Below are 18,009 nucleotides of genomic sequence, written 5' to 3' on the forward strand. Positions count from 1 at the left end.
CACATTGTCTCTTACCATCTACTGTTACTATTTATCAGTTTTGCTTCTGACACAAAAGTGAAATAAGTAGCTCAGAAAAACAGATTATATCCTTTTGAAATCAGGTAGCCTTCAAATGTAATTACCAAATAGAAAAATCAATAAAAGTCTTAATGAATACCACAGTTTTTAAAGGAAAGGTTTCAAACGAGGGTGCAAGCACAGAAAATGGGACAGTCTTTTTTGCATTGGACTCTATGCTGAATTTAAAGCAGAGATGTCCATCTTTGGCAACTTTAAGAATTGCCAGTATTCCCCACTCAGCATACCAGCCATACATCAATCTCAATAAAGTTAATCTTGGGATCTCAAAGCATTTAGATCAGAACTGTCTTCACATTTCAGCTTTTCCACTTAAGTAAGCCACAAGGTGTGAGGTCTATTGAGGAGTTAACTTGAAAATTGTTTGTTATAATATATGAACCATAATAGAAATGCTTCCAGAACAGGGTTGTGATGGCTGGAAGTTCTAACCAGCTCATTCACACTTTTTGTAATTGGAGATAGATCTTCAATTTCTCTTTCTGAGATGACTGGCAAAAAAAAGGAAAGGAACACACTATTACAAGTGTTTTTTGTGTCCCAGTTTCCAAATGAGAACTCCAAGAGAAGGATTCACAGCAATAAGACATCAATAGATAATTTTTCCCATCTGACTGTTGAGAGTGGTGGCACTCCATTAAATAAACACCTTAACTGTCTTGGCTTAATTTACGGAACCAATTTGAATGCCTATGTTATTGTTTTTGTTTGCTAACTTGAAATACTGAGAGCAAAGAATGAAAATCCTGATTTGCTTTGAAGTACTGCTATTTTCTGGGTTCCAGGAGAACAAAAATTCCCAGGATCCTAATGAAAAAAGGAGGGAAGGGAGGAAAAAAACCACAAATATTGCTGCCTGGTCCTTTGAAGTGTGGCATGTGTGGAAGAGAAAGAAGACCGCAAACTTGTTCGTTCCTTTGGGCTATTGATGGTGACCTGATTGGATCATGTGATGGACATGTGGGTGCAAGAGTACTGTACAAGCTCTGTCAAAGTTATCAAAGCAAGTTTCAACAATCTTGCTGCTTTCACTAATTTTCGCCTTGTTGCAATCATGAGGATTACATGATTGATAAAAGGTTATGCACAGCAACCTCTACGTTTCGTGTACAGAAGGGAAAGGCTGTGATAATCATGTTACTGTTACAGGGAGGATCAGCGTTAAACAGGACTGCAGAATTTTGGAACTTGTGAGTTGAATGCAACCGATCAGCCTTGCACAAGGTGATACTGAAATCTGCTGCAAAACAAGAAGCATTTTGCAAATTTCAATATAGGACTGCTGATTTCTATTTAGTATGGTGGATCATCCCTTGTGTGGCCTGCTCTAGAACATCAAGCATACCCCTGATGCTTTTCTTCTCCTGCCAGTGTCTTTTAATTCCTCCAAGTAATTCTAAGAACTGAGGGCAAATGACCAAATAATTAGCTTTTGTTATCTGGGCAGTCTTAGCTTGATCTTGGAGACACTCCTGTTTTTCTTTTACATTAAGTTCGCAAGCAGCTGAAATAATCATTGGTTCATGGGATTAGTCAGACAAGTAATTCTTCTAGCTGAAATTTCTTCAAGAAAGGGTCAGCTGCTCTTTGTAATTCTCATCTCTCTGAGCTATATCCATATTTAGCATGATTCCATCCTTGCCGTTTATATCCTCTCCTTCTGCCTACAGAAGACAGAAAAGCAGCTAACAATAAAAAAAAAGAACAATTAAAATCTCATAAAAGCACTACTAAAATCACTCAGTCTAAAAAAGCTTGACTAAAGAGAAAGAAATTGATTACTTTTGTGAAAGCAGAAAAAGTATGCTGAGCACAATTCCACAGCTTGGGAGCAAAGCAAGACAGTTTCTGTCTCTTTCCACCCAGCACAAGGCCTTTTCGAAAACGAAGTCTTGTTAAATTTTCACATAGATTAAGTTCAAAACAGGTAATCCTTAAGATAATTTGACTCCCAATTGCTCAGGGTTTTAAAGTAACCAGTAAGGTCTTTCAAAATAGAAAAAAAATGCTGTTGATATAATGCATTTGGCTTCATTGGATTTACTCCCCCGACAGATCAAGAAGCTTTGCAGCACAAAGATCAACTCTGGATTACAATTTCTCTAGGCTGAAATCAGTTTTTGAGAGAGGACATTTCCTTTTTATTTTCTTACAAATCCAACAAGCTAGGTAGTAGGTTTTTCCAGTCTGAATTCTTCCAGAAGTGGTCAGTCCTAATCAGGGGTGAAATCCAAATTTTTTCCCTACCGGTTCTGTGGGCGTGGCTTGGTGGGCATGGCAGGGGAAGGATATTGCAAAATCTCCATTCCCACCCTACTCCAGGGGAAGGATACTGCAAAATCTCCATTCCCTCCTCTCCTGGGGGAAGGACATTGCAAAATCTCCATTCCCACCCCACTCGGGGGCCAGCCAGAGGTGGTATTTGCCAGTTCTCCGAACTACTCAAAATTTCCGCTACCAGTTATCCAGAACCTGTCAGAACCCACTGGATTTCACCCCTGGTCCTAATACCTTATGTTTAAAAAAAGCCAGCTTCAAGGCATGTGAGTTCTGGACTGAATAGAGAACTATTCAGTGTTTCACCCTACAGTGAATAGGATGAAGATAAACTATTGACACCAAAATAACTCCAGGCTTCCAGCCATCTTCATCAGCCCCCCCCAAATTAAGAGAATTTGTCAACTCTGAAACAGATCGATCCCACGGCAGCCATCTTCTGTTTCTCAAGTTGACACACAGTTTGGGAAGGGGGGAGAAGAGTGGAATGCAAACTAGCTAAAACAACCTACTATCTCATGGGAATCAAGGTCAATTCCAACAGGTGCCGGCCAGAGACTAAGACTGGTCGCCAAGGAGACACCAGAACATCTTATTGGACAATGTGACCTGTGACACGAAGGGAGGGGGGATCTCTAATATTTAATTATACTGAAACCGTGGGAAATAACTAGAGCTGCTTTTAAGATCATCCGTACCAAAATAATGTACTCTATAAAGCCATTCTTTGAGGAAACGGAAAGTCTCAGATTGCTGACTTGTTTGGGTTCATTAGTTGGAAACTTGACAAAATTACTATGAAATGGGTGGATTCCCTTGGTTTTGTTTTTCCTTCCCACCAAGTATCGCTTGCAAGAGTGAAAACCAACCACCCATCACTTTCCTTAAACATGACAATGGGATTGAACTGTGCAATTATCTGGAATGCAGGATTTGGGCATGTTTCAAATAGCAGATGTGACAGATTATAGGTGCAGAAGTGCTCAGTACCTATGGCCTTTCAGCCAAGTTATTTCTGAACACAGCTCTGGTGCTTTGCTGAAAGAGTGCTCCACAGGTTTAGTGCTGTTCGGAAAAAGCACTAAAACCACATCCAAAAATAGCCTGGGGAAGCAGGGGGTGGCAGCTCAAAATTGCCATGGAAGGCAGATCCCAATGACAGAGGGGCATATCTGCATCAGGCTAAAGTAGGCAGTAGGAGTTGGGCAGATCCAACTGGGTTATCAACCTCATCACCATTGAAGGCTTCTAGTCCATATCCATGCAAAGATTATATTGGGAGAAGAGGAAAAACTGGAACAACTAGACCTGACTTTACGTTGCCTCCATTGATGACTGGGAATGTGATGAAGACAACATGAGGACAATCATTTAAAAATATTTAGCAGCACACCTCCATGCATGTGCAAAAGGATGACCCCAATAATGAATAGACTGTCAGAATATCCATGACTGGAAAGACATGGTAACAAGGTCAACCAATTGGGAGCTGAGACAGACTAGAGCCAGGGCATGTCTTAGACTGCAGCTTCTGATTCTGTGCAGAGAATTGAAACTGAAACTATTCAGAGTGAGTGTGTGTATAAAATCTCTCTGCTGTACTGATTGTGTGAACTTGTCTGCTGATCTGAGCTAAAGAATCAACTGTTGGTATTGTAAATATATTTTACGTGTTATGAATATAAAGAAGTTAATGATTCAGTTATCTGTGTGTGCTTCTGGATTTGATTTTTGCAAGAAACTCCGATATAAACCAAAATGTCTCAAGAGGGAAATAAATGCTTTTGTGGAAGTCTTACTATATTTGCTAAACAAGAAAATATAATTAACTGGTTCTCTTCTCAGGGTCTCACATTTTAATTTCAGCTGGGGCCGAGTCCCGGAAAGAGAATCCAAAATGATTCTGAATGGCAATGCCAGCCATTGCTGTTTCCCTCCCTACAGAATCAGAGTCTACTTCTATTGCTGCAGAGAAGATTGTTTTTAGTCTGAGCATTCATGCGGTTCCAAAAGAGTTACAGGCTTGCTCAGAAGGCTCGCCAATAAATAAAACCAATAAATAAACAGGCAATAGCAAACAATAAACACAAGAGAATGGGTACGAACAAATTTCCAGTCCTTCCTTTCACCTGGAAAAGACATGGTCCCGGGCAAAAAAATTTGCTCATCCATAACAAAGAGCTCAAGGCTGGAGATTGTTTGCTCCCACTGTCTGCTTTATAGCTTAAGATATTAGGCATTAAAATGGGCAAGTTGTTCAAACACCATTACTGACACTGCCGTTAACCCAAATAACAAATGTCTTCCTTTGAGAAACCTCATAAAAACAGAGAATCCAATTTAAAAGCGTTTCTGCCACTTGTTCGGAATGTGAGAGGCGATTTCCTCATAACCATATGCCATGGCCTAAGCTTGCTGAATGTGAGTTAAACGTGACAATTTCCAAGTTCTATTGGTAAATATCTATTACGCATTTTTTCCTCCGGGTGTTAGTAGCCCCATTGCCCAGCCGATAATACAATTCCAGGGCTTTCAGGGTGCTGCTGAATGGAGTGAAGCCCAGTGTGTAAAACGCCTAACTTTTCTTCATTCTAAACACAGCAGCAGATGTGTCAGTGGTTCTACCTCTAGCTATAATAAGAAATTATTTTCAAGGCTTTAAGCATGTGCGTTTGTTCAAGTGCCAACGGAGAAATATATGGGAAAACAACAGGCTCCAAGTGATGGCACCGATTCTCTATCTTTCTCCATAGCATCACATCCTGAATGCAGAATTACCCCTGTATAGAAATATTTGAAATAAATAGTTAAGGCAACAGTGTGTTGAGAAGGATGAGCAAGAAAAAATGAGATAGGAAAAGCACTCCTATAAATAGGTGGCACTCATCAAAAAGTCTGTACATTTAAAGGTGCCATGTAGGACACATTGATTTGTTTGGTGTCAGAACGTAGCTACAAGAAGCACATAAAAGACAGAATGTTAGTATTTAATTGTTGTCAATTCACCAAGGTCAGGGAGAAAAAGCTATTATTTTTGCTTGGTTCCAATCTGATAGGCTATTCCGTATCCTTTTCTTATCCTGAAAGAAGCACCAAAGCATTGTTCAACTCAATTCAACAAAATTGCTGGGTACACAAAACACACTAAGCTCTAAGAGCAGAATAGGGAACCTATTCCAAATATTGAACAGCAACTCCAAGAAGCTCTAGGAAGCATGGCCAACAATAACCCCTTAACTACTATGACCATTCATTGGTGGATCTTTAAAAAAAAAAACTTTCTCCCTTGACCAGAACACTGTGATTTGCACTGTCTTGGACATTTATCCTGGTTCTCCCATTCTCTATATCTCAGAGGGTATTTCTCTGGCTGCCTATAAACACAACACAACACTTCATCTTGCTTCTTGATATATTCCTCACATGGATTTCTGACAGTATCGGTATATTTATATTTCTAGAGGTTCGTCATGAAGTTCAATATTTCTGGAACTGTACTTTTCAGTGTCCAGTTTGGCAGTCTCGGCATATAGTTTTTCTTCCTGGGTCTTTATATTAGGCATAAGATATTTCTCTGTCATTTACTGTTCTGTAAAACCTTTCCTAATTCTATGAAATAATTTCTAAACTGCCCAAAGTAACTTTGTAGGAGAGACAAGTGGCATAGAAATGAAATTGAATGAATGAATGAATGAATGAATGAATGAATGAATGAATGAATGAATGTCTCTAGAGTTGAAGGATCTGTCTTGTTTGTTTTCAAGAGACAAAAATTTCTTTCAGGACTACAACTCCATAAGAAGGAGGAAATGTGAAAGCTGGAAAGATAGAAATATAGAAAGGGTGTGGGAAAAGAATGTATATACAACACTGACAAATAATTCACTAAGACTGTATTACTATTATTCTTTTCTTCCTTACTAGTATCTATCTCTTCCCACTTATTACTATAACCATGTTGCTTGTATCTTTCAACTTATATTGTTTTTGTTTCCTAGTACGATTTGATAGCTTATTAGTAACCTTGACTATCACTAAGTGTTGTATCTTTTTATTCTTGATGAACTTATTTTATTCTCCTTATGTACATTGAGAGCATACACACCAAAGACAAATTCCTTGTGTGTCCAATCACACTTGGCCAATAAAGAATTCTATTCTATTCTATTCTATTCTATTCTATTCTATTCTATTCTATTCTATTCTATTCTATTCTATTCTATTCTATTCTATTCTATTCCTATTCCTATTCCTATTCCTATTCCTATTCCTATTCCTATTCCTATTCCTATTCTATAGCTTTCCACAGGAGAAAAATATTTCCTGTTAACCACCTGATCCAATAGTGTTCTTCCAATAAGGCACAAGTAAAGAATACTAATCCTATAAAAATAATTTTAAAAAACCAAAACAAATTGCTATGCTATCAAAGGCTAGCTTTTTTTTAATATACAGGCAAATAATTATATTTCACCAGAAAACATGTATTTTCATTGGAACAAAAACAGAAGTCCTGTTCAGGCAACGGAACAGAATAGAATTCAGTATGTAGTCTGAAAAGCAGTCCCCACCTTCTCAAAGTTGTGACACTAGTGAAATATTGATACATATCTCCAAAACGTACATCATTATTATCACTCATGGGAGCCTCCAGGTGTCATGTGTAATAGAAACGAGAACTTTCATCTGATAGGTCACAAGCAAGGCAACTTGCTATATACCATTTATTACATTATTAAATATGTAACCTATGCCACTCATGCCTCCTTCCCTCACCTGGCAGCAGCCTTCTCCACTCCATACCTTACCTCCCTGCCAGCCTGCTTGCAAAACACCTGGAATTTGCTAAATAACCCTAATCCTCATTTAACTATGATAACCATGAGTGCCAGGATTGCCATCGCTACATGATGCGGTCACATGTTGTGCTTTATGACTGTGTTGCTTAATGATGGAAATTCCAGTCCCAATGACCATTGTTAACTGAGGACAACAATCTTCGTTGATAGGAATGGACCTCTCTTTACTAACTGTGAAGTCATCGTGACTTGGACCACCATATCAAATATTTTTTGTTTATGTTACAACAGTAATTTAAGCTACAGGTGGACCTTGCATGGGTCCTTATAACTACCCACAATGTCAAAACGACAACACATGTCATGACATCACCACATAAAGGTATTTGAGTTATGACATCCGGTACATAAAATCAATGGGTAGTCCTTGATTTACAGTACAACCATTCATTTAATGATCCAAGTCACAACAGCACTGAAAAATGTTACAACCATTGCCACATCCCCATAGTTACATAATCAAAATCCAGGCATTTGGCAACTGGCTTGTATCTATTATGATGGTTGCAGCATCCTAGAGTCACTGAGGATTGCCATGTGCAACCCAACCCTCCCAGCTGGCTTCCGATAAGCAAAGTCAATGGGGGGGAAGATGGAGTCACTTAATGACCACCTGATTCATTTAACAACTGTACTGATTCACTTAACAAGTGATTGTTAAGTGATTTATGGCAAAAAGAGTCATTTTTCTTATACGAAGGTGGAAAATAAATTTAGCAAATAAATAAAAAAGATTGTAATATTGGACATGACTCACTTAGCCGCCTTGCTTAGCAACAGAAATTCTGATCCCAATTGTGGTTTTAAGTCGAGGACCTACATGTATGATATCGTTACAGTTTGTTATGTCCCCTCTCCCATCCCAACTCTTCCTTGAAAGGATGTCCAATTGCCCATGGCACCTTGTGAATAGGCAATGAACCTGAACATAAAAGCTGGACTGTGGATGATTCAGCATCGATGGTATTAAGATGGCCCACCCAAATCATGAGTATGTTCAAATGGTATTATGCAAAGGAGATTTTTTAATTGGTTACAGTTTATAAACCTTCAGAATAGACTATAAAACTTTTAAACAATGTTCTTAACATTTACAATAGCTCCAAACCTGTAACATTTCAGCAACACACTAAAAATGCATATATATTTCTAGATATAGTCCGCTGAGATTCCACACTGATACCATGTTCTCTCCAAGCAGTGAAGGAAAATTGAGTCAGTAAAATATTGTGGCTCGCGCTGGCAGTTTTTTATAATGGCTTCTGCTGACCAAGATTTAAACCTTGCAAGCAATTTCTTTGGAACGGGTGCCTTTTCTGGAGCTGAGCACTTCATATGTAACTGGCCATCAAATGCTGCTTGACTATTTAAATCATGTCCAGCTGCAAAAGAACAAAAAACAGTATTTGAAAAGAGACTATCAATTGTGTAAAAAAAATAAAAATAACTTTTGAAAAATAAATATTCTTTTTCAGTTTTTTTTTTTTTTTAATATTCTGGCTTTCTTCCATTAAGGAGGACAATTCACTAAAATTTGGACTCATTATTTTAAGTGTGGAGGATAGATTTTGTGTGTAATGATTCAGGATTTAACAGAAGCCTGAACTCTATTGCTTACATAGAGTAAGCATTATGTTCACAAAATACACTGATTATATTCTTCTACTGTTCTTCGATCATTCTATCGATGTATATATACACCTATACACTCAAACGGAACTAAGTCTGTGAATTAAATTGTATTTTCTATAAAATATATTCCTTAGCCTAGTAATCAACAACACATGTGTTAGAAATTGGGAATGATTACCGTGCAGGCCTACCTTGCTTCCTAAGCTTCCAACAAAAGAAAAAAGGAAATAAATCGACTACACTCTAAATAAACACAGTTATGAAATGACACACAGAGGCAGAAGCAAACTGTGAATAACTGCTTGATGGGAGGAAAATTACTCCATGTTATTTTTATTCTTCAAATGTTATACTACAGCTGGAGCGGGCCGTTCTTATACTCCTGAAGTGCTTCTGCATTGAAGTGCTCTGTTCCACTGAGGGTGAAACTTCATAAAGAGTGGCATCCTAATGGCAATAAAGTTTTCAAATGATATAAATCAGTGTTTCAGTTGCTGAGGCTGAGAAACACTGACATAGGTAATGGCTAATCTTTGCATCTTTGAGGAAGATGTTATGAGACAGATTGGGTTATGGTTTTTTAAAATGTGCAGTACCAAATATATAACTTTTATTTGCGGTCACAGACCAAAATACAAATATAATTGCAAAAGAACGTGGCGAAAGTAACATCATAAACAGTTGGCTAAATGTGCAATACTACAAGAATAGGTATATTCCTTCTATCACTTACAATTTGATAGTGAGCCACAAATATCTAGACTCGGCTTCTCTTTTACAATGTATATCCTTAAAAAACAAAATCCACTAAGAAGCCATCTTTTTGCTAGAAGACAGAGTCAGAATTCTAGCCTACAGCTTCACCACGCAACTACATACAGCACTTATGTTTAGCCATCTATATTCCCAGATCTGTTTATTAGGAAATGAATCCAACTGCAACCTTATAAGTCAACTGAAGTGAAGCATCTGACTTCTCCTAAAACCACTGAGCCAGAGGAGAAAGTGAGAGAAAGGAGAAGCTGTTCTAGTTAGGAACTCCAATATATTTTCTACCCATTTGCCACATAGGTATTCTGATGGGTGCAATGCTAAACCTATCCAGCTGGAAGGAATGTATCTTTCGCTCCAACTGCTACAGGATCTCTCCATCAATGGAACTAATCAGGGCTCTTTTGGAAAGCTATTTGCTTAAACATGTCAGCCTTGTAATTTGTTACTTGCTGAGGATGAGCAAAAACACTTCAGGGCGGGATGCACAGTCAGGTCCAGGCAAAGCAGAATTAGTGTCTCACCTTCTAACACAACCGAATTATGTGTCCTTTTAGAGCCTTCTCCACAATTTGAATTTCCTTTTTTATAAAGGAAATCTGATTAAAATCTGAGGGCCCCAAATTCAGGTAAGCTTTGGTTTAAGAGGAGAGGCCAATCAGGAGACAAGAGACCAGCCAATGTTATAGGGCAGGGGTATCAAACTCAAGGTCCGCAGGTCAGATCTGGTCCATGAGATGCTTAGATCTGGCCCGGGGGACTGCACTGGAAACAGCGAAGGACCGGCCCATGGTGCTTCTGCCAGCAAAAATGGAGCTTGGGAGGGCTGCTGGCAGAGGGTTGCAATAGGCCATCGCAGCTGAAAACAGGGCTTGCGAGAGCCACAGGCAGCCCTCTTGAGCTCCATTTTCACTGGCCAAGGGTTGCAGGAGGCCGTTGCAGCCAAAAACAGGGCTCGGGAGCCCATTTTTGCTGGCAGAGAGCTCGGGACACCACAGGCACCCCCAACACGAGTGATGTCGAGCTAGCCACGCTCACTCTGGCCATGCCCATGCCAGCCCCCCCAAGGTCAAACAGAACCCTGATGCAGCCCTCAATGGAGTTTGACACCCCTGCTATAGGGTATCGAAGGGTGAGCAATGTTTCTGACTCCGTGTCTCACTATCCAGCACATGTACATTATCAACATTAAAATACTTACCAGGTCATCCACATCACCACCCTCTTCTGCCACAGGTGAAACTTCCATGGGCTTTTCTTTGGGAGCCAAAAACTACAAACAAAATTCATTTGCATGTAATCAGCAACATATTTTTATTTATCTACATCCCACCTATTTATTATTAAACAACCAAGGCAGTGAACGTATCTAATACTGTCAGTGAATGTATCTAACTCCTTCCTCTTCCTATTTTCCCAACAACCCCACCCTGTGATGTCAGTTATTAAAGATTAATTTTCCCTCCCTCTCTTATTAATAGCAGCAACAGCAACCTACAGAAAAAGAAAAAAAATATCTGAATCAGGAATGTTAAAAGGTTTGGAAAAACAGATGACATCCTTTTGGATAATATACTTCAATTAGGAAGTAAGCTAGGCTCTTGATAATAAAGATGACGCTCTTACATGCATTTTTCTATAGAGCACCTTTCACTGAGTAAGCAAGCATACACACTGCACTCTACGTTACTCTCAGCTTCCTCATTGTTACTGAAAAACCCATCTATTTGGGAACTAGACAGAAGGAGAAAATTAGACAAAACAGACTAGACTAGGCAGAAGGACAAAAATGTAAGACGAAATTAAAGAATGAAAGAAATGCTTTAGCATGTCTCAAGGAATAGAAGATATCCAATAGAGATCATTGCCTCTGTATGAAATATGTGACTCAAGGAAGCAAAGGCCTAAGAGCGGTCTCCTTCCACACTATCACATTCACGCACTACATTCCTGCTTTAATACCCCAAATAATATTCATCCATCAAATGTAGAATTACAGAATGTAAAGAGTAGAAGACATAAACAAACAAACAAACAAACAAACAAACAAACAAACAAACAAACATACTGTGAACACTAGAAACAACAAATATCCTAGCAAATGCTTGTATTAGAGTAATGGGAACCAATTATAATTTTATTCTTAAAGTTGTCGTATGATACGAGTAAATTGCACATCAACCACTTAATTCTACATCATGAAAAAAGATCAACAGTTTGTCAGGCCTGGAAGCCATCTTTTGCGTCGGGCCTTCAGGCCTGTCACATTTCCTACTGTGGGAAACTGGGAGGGGGCATTGTATGGAGCATGGGTGATATATAGTCATAATAACATTCCTTTCTCAGAAAGTCAAGGACATCTTGCCCTGCACCTGGAGGACTGGAACTGGGAGGCATCTCCAGTTGGATGGTGCTGTGATTGGACCAGTGATGGACATGTGGGTGCTGGGCAGGGACTTGGACTTTCCTTTGGGTGGGGAAAACCTGGAAGCTTTCAGATTCGGGTTTTCCCAGATGTGCCAATATGACATCTCTGATAAAATGGAACTTTGAGGAACTTCAAGCCTCGGAGTCTTCTTTCATTGGAGGTGTTACTTGGAACCTGACAGTATTTGACTTCTGTTTTTCCCCCCCCTTTTTAGCACAAGCTTTGTTTTGACTCAATTTCCCAGCTATAATACAAACAGAACATTAATTTAGCAGTATTACTTTTGGTGTTTTTGATTACCATCTACAGTATATGTGATGGATTGCATCCTACGGCGCCTTTTCACAGAGTGCAATAGAAACCACTGATGTCAGAGATTTCCACTTGTAGCCCTCAATCATTTATCTGTAGAATTGCTGGTATGAGATTTTTTTTTCATATCAATTGGAATGACCGTTATCAAAAATGAGAACAGATACAAACTACTTTGCCTTCACAGAAGAAGCAAATTTTAGCCCTCAATCCAAAGGGGGAAAAAAAGCAGAAGGAAATGAATAAGAATTTTACTGCCCTAAATGATATAGAGAGAGGAATCTCATTTGAAAGCAGGATACACCCTTGGAATTGAGGTTTTGACCTTAACCTTACTTCTAAAAACATTTGTTTAACAGTGTCTTGAATCTTCTTTTTTTATATTAGTTCCGGTCTAGCTTGCAAAGAGAGAATTTTGGCAAGGGAACCCCTGAAGCAAATGCGCAATAGAAGTGGAACCAACAAAAGGGTACCTCACATTTCAAAAAAAAGGCTACGTCCTTACGATGTTGGATCTAATCTGATAGCTGCTTTATTTGTATCAATATCCAATATTTGGTAACCTACAGGCAAACTCTATACTCAAAAAAATGTTTATTTTTAAGGCTGATTCCGCAGCCTTTTACAACAAAACAAAACCCACAGAAAGGTTTATAGAGGAAGAAAGATTGCACAGTTGTAACACAGCATGCCTAGATGCTCCTCTTTCTCTGACTTTGTGGATGTAATGCAATTATTGTACAGGTAATGTTGAAGTAACAGCGAACTGTCAAATTTAAACACCTTTTTGCACTGGAGCAAATCCCATTTTATAGTTAATTAAGGTAAAATGTTATTTTTGAAAACCCCATATTTACTCCGAGGCCTCCAAAGTGGCACCATAACACTAAATGAAATGTAAACAACCCGTAACTGAAATGTGTTATGTGATGATGATGAGAAATTGCTTAGCAACTATGTTAAACTTTTTTATTTTGAATCAAAACCCACTAAGCATCAGCAGACTGTTTTTTCTGCTTCCTGACACGATCTGCTTTACATTGATTCAAAACGAAATTACGTATAATAATCGTGTTGAAATCCTTCAGTTTTCACAAGATAAGTGACAGAAAATGCTTGGCCCACTTCTCTTATCGACAGTGCTTTGTGGCCAAATTGTGTCCATGCTTATTTCCATAATAGAATATCCTATAAAGAAGGGCAGGATGATGAAAATAATGTACTAGTTAAAAGTGCTAACAATGAAAAGGTGACTCAGAATAGCAAAATATTGGGATCTTCTATCACATCCTGTAGGAGCATACATCTATGTTTACGTAAGGGACATATAAAACTAGAACTTTTCCCCCAGAAATTAATTTACTAAAATTAAAGATGGTATCATTTGTATCATGGGACTAAGTAGTGACAATATTCCATATTTACCAAAAGCCTAATGCAAACCATGTATTTTGAGTATAAAAATGCTACACCCTGATACCTTTTTGGCATCTTCAGCTGTTAGAGAGCTTCCTTCAGCTTCTTCATTGGTGATCAAGGAAATTCCTTCTAAAAGTAAGCAAGTAATTTACATTTAACCTTTTTCACATTAGCTAAAGCACATCAGATCAAAGTATCATAGTCAGAAATCAAAATATTTTTTGAGATCCACATGACAGGATCACTCATATATTGGATAAGTACCATATACCTAATTCAACTATTAAATAAATATAACCCATTAACAATATTTTTAAAAGCAAGGCATTCTGGTCTTCCACAGAACTATTCTATAATCCAGATTATCTGGATTAAAAAGAATAAAACTAGCTGAAGCAAATTGGTGATGGAGGAGACAGACATTTTTAGTCCTTCTCATCTTATCAGATATGTTTAAATCTTCCTTAAGAGATTAATCGATTTTGATCTGTCTTACTGCAGAATTTTTCCCCAACATCAGCCAGTCTCACCTCTACTACTAACATTTCTCTAGCCCAGCTGCTAACTTCTTCAGAGGAGAGCCAAAACTGAATTAGGTTACATATGTCACAACCCGTATTCAAGAGATGAGAATGGTTATATCCAACTTCTAATTGATGACAACTCCCTCCCTATATAAGTAACCAGATGTTTATGAATTTTGATTGCCTCTATAATTATTATGGGGAAACATCTGCTAGCTTGCTCGGGAAGCTGATATTTTCTATTTTATAATTTAGCACCTATATTTGATATACAGCCAAGATTGACTGTCCTATGTTTTTAGCCAAATATTTCTTTCATACTCTAATTTGTCATTAAGGTAAAAATCCTTTAGCTGGGAAGGATTTATATAAACTAAATGGCTTTCTGTTTTGGGGATGCAAGTCTTTATGTATGTGCCTGTTAAAAATAAACGCTATATGGGCATGAATGCTTGAGTTATTGTTTGCCAGTTTTAAAATTAGCTTACACAAAACATTCTTTTGATTGATTATTCCCCACTTGATTGAAGCATGACACATAAATCTGCCATAACTCTATAAAAGCTTTCTGCTTTTACATCTATGAAAAATTTCCCTCATTCCATCTGGAGATGCCTACCCAAATTTCAATAAGCATGGGAACAAGAACGTGCAATAATACTTAAAATAAAAGTGGCTGGCCAAATGTAACAGGTAAATTATAATCTGTTATAAGTTATGCATAAAGAAGTACAAGCAGATCCAATGGAAACTGAGGTGATACCTCAGCTAAAAAGTAAGTACAACAAAGTAAGTACAAATTTATTCAAACATTATGGCTACAGGTGATTCCCCCCCGCCCCCCAATTCATTATATCCCAAAATATTCACAATGGAATATATTGTTTGAATGCTGCTTGCATGAAATATTTGGTTCAAATATTTTACCATTATAGTGAATGAGTTGAATGCATCAAACAATTTCTAGGGATGAAATACTATAATGCCTCTGTCTGTGGGAAGCTTTTGATCTAGTGGCTGAACAGCAGAGGAACTGTTCTCTGCCAGTTCCCTATGCTCCAATGCCCTTTGGGGTAGTCGAAAAAAATGGAGCTAGGGATAATAATGGGGATGAAGGGATTAGTGAAGCATTCCATGACTCACACCCCTTCTACCTGCAGAATAACACAATATGGATTGAAATGTGTTTTTACAATAGTACAGGGTTCAATATTACAATTACTGGTAGCAGAATGACTATTGAATGCCCATTCCTTTCATCAAATTCATTGCAGACCTGCACTTGTATTTAAAAATTAATACTTTCTATACGCACATTTGTTTGTGCACACAGGAGTACACACACACATATAGAGTAGGAAATAGGATAGGAAATAGAATGGAGTAGAGTGGAGTGGAGTGGAGTAGAGTAGAGTAGGATTAGAATAGAATAGGAATTCATTATTGACTAAGAGTGATTGGACACACAAGGAATGTATGTCTGTGCATGTGTATATGTGTATGTGTATATGTATTCCTGTGTGCACACACACATGTGCATACAAGAATACAAAGAGACATACTGTACATACACATATATTTCTTTTGTACTCCTGTGTGTGTTTGTATATGTGTATGTGTGTGTGTGTCTCAAGTCTACATTTGTCACCTAGACAATAAGATGGGTGGTATCTAAATTTGGTAAATAAATACAATAATTAAAAATTAATTATTTTGAATAGAAGTATTTTTCCTTTACATTTCTGATATGCTTTACAATTAAATCCTGTCTTCATCTGCTGCATAACATAAACTAATATTTGACATACCTTGTATCACAATCTCCCAGAAATCTGGTAAATTTTTGTCTTCCACCTTTTTTTTCAACGCCTCCAAAAAATCATTAAAGCACTGCACTTCTGACAGCTGACATGGTGACAACAGCAAAGGAAGAAGACAGGGAAATAAAAGTTAGCTTGACACCAAAGAGACACCATATCCTTAATTCATCGTGATACTCTGAATGAAGGGGGCGTAGAAGAGAATTTCAAACCACCACACAGACATCCATCTGCCTCCACTTGGATTCAAGCTTCAAGTATGCAGCGAATCACAAAAAGAATGTGATTTACCAAATCTTTTTTCAAAGGAGCAGTGCTTCTTTGGTGGCTCGAACTAAGAAATTATTTTAGATGAAACTTCTATATCATCTAACAATTACAGGTAATTGAAAATTTCAAGAAAGCTTGTCCAGAATATGGACCTCAGATTGAAAACAGAACACAGCCATATCTTTTCTATCTCTAGCAATTTATAACCATTTCGTTTGGTGCACTTCTTAAGGCCACTTCATCAGTTTTCAATTTAAAAAAAAACGCATATCTCTTTGATCTTGGTTTCCAGAAAAGATTATGGCTTTAATATCCACGTTACCTTAATAGCGTCCTCTCTGAAAACTTTTATGCAATGGATGCTCTTCATATAATACACAACCCCTCTGTTTTCCAAAAACTGGAAAATGTGTTTTATCAGCTGCTGACTAACTGGAAGACAAGAATCATAAAATTCAGATAGATATATCATTTGGAATACGTAAGCAGTGTGGATGTCATTCAAATTGCGCAATGTATTACAATGCTGATAACTCAAGCGTTAACTTTAAGAAGCCGTCCCTGGATTCAGTGCTACTTTATAGCTTTTATCCTTCCCTTTTGCAGGAAGGCTGCTGAGAATATAGTCAAACGGCAACATAAGACGGTCCTGGGGGAAGCAGATGACCTGGCCCCCTTTTCCGTCAGAATTCAGATCAGGTTATAGTACCGAGATAACATTGATTACACTTGCTGATGACCTCTGGAGAAACCAGGATGGTTGTTTCTATCCTGGCCCTCTTTGATTTCTCAGTGGTTTTCAATATGATTGATCATGGCATGGCTCAACTTAGGAAACTGGAAGTTCAGGGAAAAGTGTTTCAGTATTTTTTTTAATGGGGGGGATCAATACCAGTTGGTGATTTTAGATCGGGTGGGGGAGGGTAGCCATAAACCTCTGCTTTGAGGAGTTCTACATAACTTTACTACCTGTCTACCCCTTTAGCATCTATATGAGGCTACCGAGCAAGGCCATCCAATAGCATGGAATTAAGTATCATCGCTATGATCAAGTGTATATCTGTGCCCCAGGCTGACAAATGATCCCATCAAGATGCTTCGGAAGTGTCTAGAACAGGAATCTGCAACCTTAAACTCTCAAAGAGCCATCTGGACCCGTTTTCCACAGAAAACACCGGGAGCCACAAAAGCCTTCCTATGCCTGACTATTTGTTGAGCGGCCACAAAACTAGCATATGTAATTGAATTAAACATTCTGTCTTTCTTCTGAAACTTTTATTTTCTTGGATTTATCCATGGTTGGCCTACCGGGGGTTGAAAAGCTCAATAAATCGTGTGCCGGCAGGTGTCGCACATTGCCGGTTGTGATGCATATTTTGAATGATAAGGGGCCACAGCAGAGGGATGAAAGAGCCACATGCGGCTCCAGAGCCGCAGGTTGCTGACCCCTGGTCTAGAAAATGTAGGAGCCTGAGAGTGGAGGAACAAGCTCGGGCTCAATCAAAGCAAGACTGAATAGCTGTGGGTTTGGAGTCTTTTCAGATCTTACTAACTTTAGTTTTGAATGGAGTAGACCTTTCCAAGACCAAGCTAGTATGCAACCGGTACTTAAGGAA

General features: G+C 38.3%; 1 protein-coding gene across 1 annotated transcript in view; it reads right to left on the reverse strand.

Annotated features, from left to right (window-relative positions):
• Positions 1–8,224: 8,224 nt before the first annotated feature.
• The window catches only part of XRCC5 (X-ray repair cross complementing 5), a 59,058-nt gene continuing 49,273 nt past the window's right edge, over positions 8,225–18,009 (reverse strand). Inside the window, exons 17-21 of the mRNA XM_034421974.3 lie at positions 16,716–16,825; positions 16,112–16,208; positions 13,841–13,908; positions 10,822–10,893; positions 8,225–8,599 (exon numbers count right to left, since the gene is read on the reverse strand). Of these exons, the coding sequence (XP_034277865.2) occupies positions 8,585–8,599; positions 10,822–10,893; positions 13,841–13,908; positions 16,112–16,208; positions 16,716–16,825 (362 nt within the window). The 3' untranslated portion in view covers positions 8,225–8,584. The remainder of the gene's footprint in view (positions 8,600–10,821; positions 10,894–13,840; positions 13,909–16,111; positions 16,209–16,715; positions 16,826–18,009) is intronic.

The sequence above is a fragment of the Pantherophis guttatus genome, chromosome 1 (assembly GCF_059756535.1).
Source record: "Pantherophis guttatus breed Tessera chromosome 1, ASM5975653v1, whole genome shotgun sequence".
NCBI lineage: Eukaryota > Metazoa > Chordata > Lepidosauria > Squamata > Colubridae > Pantherophis > Pantherophis guttatus.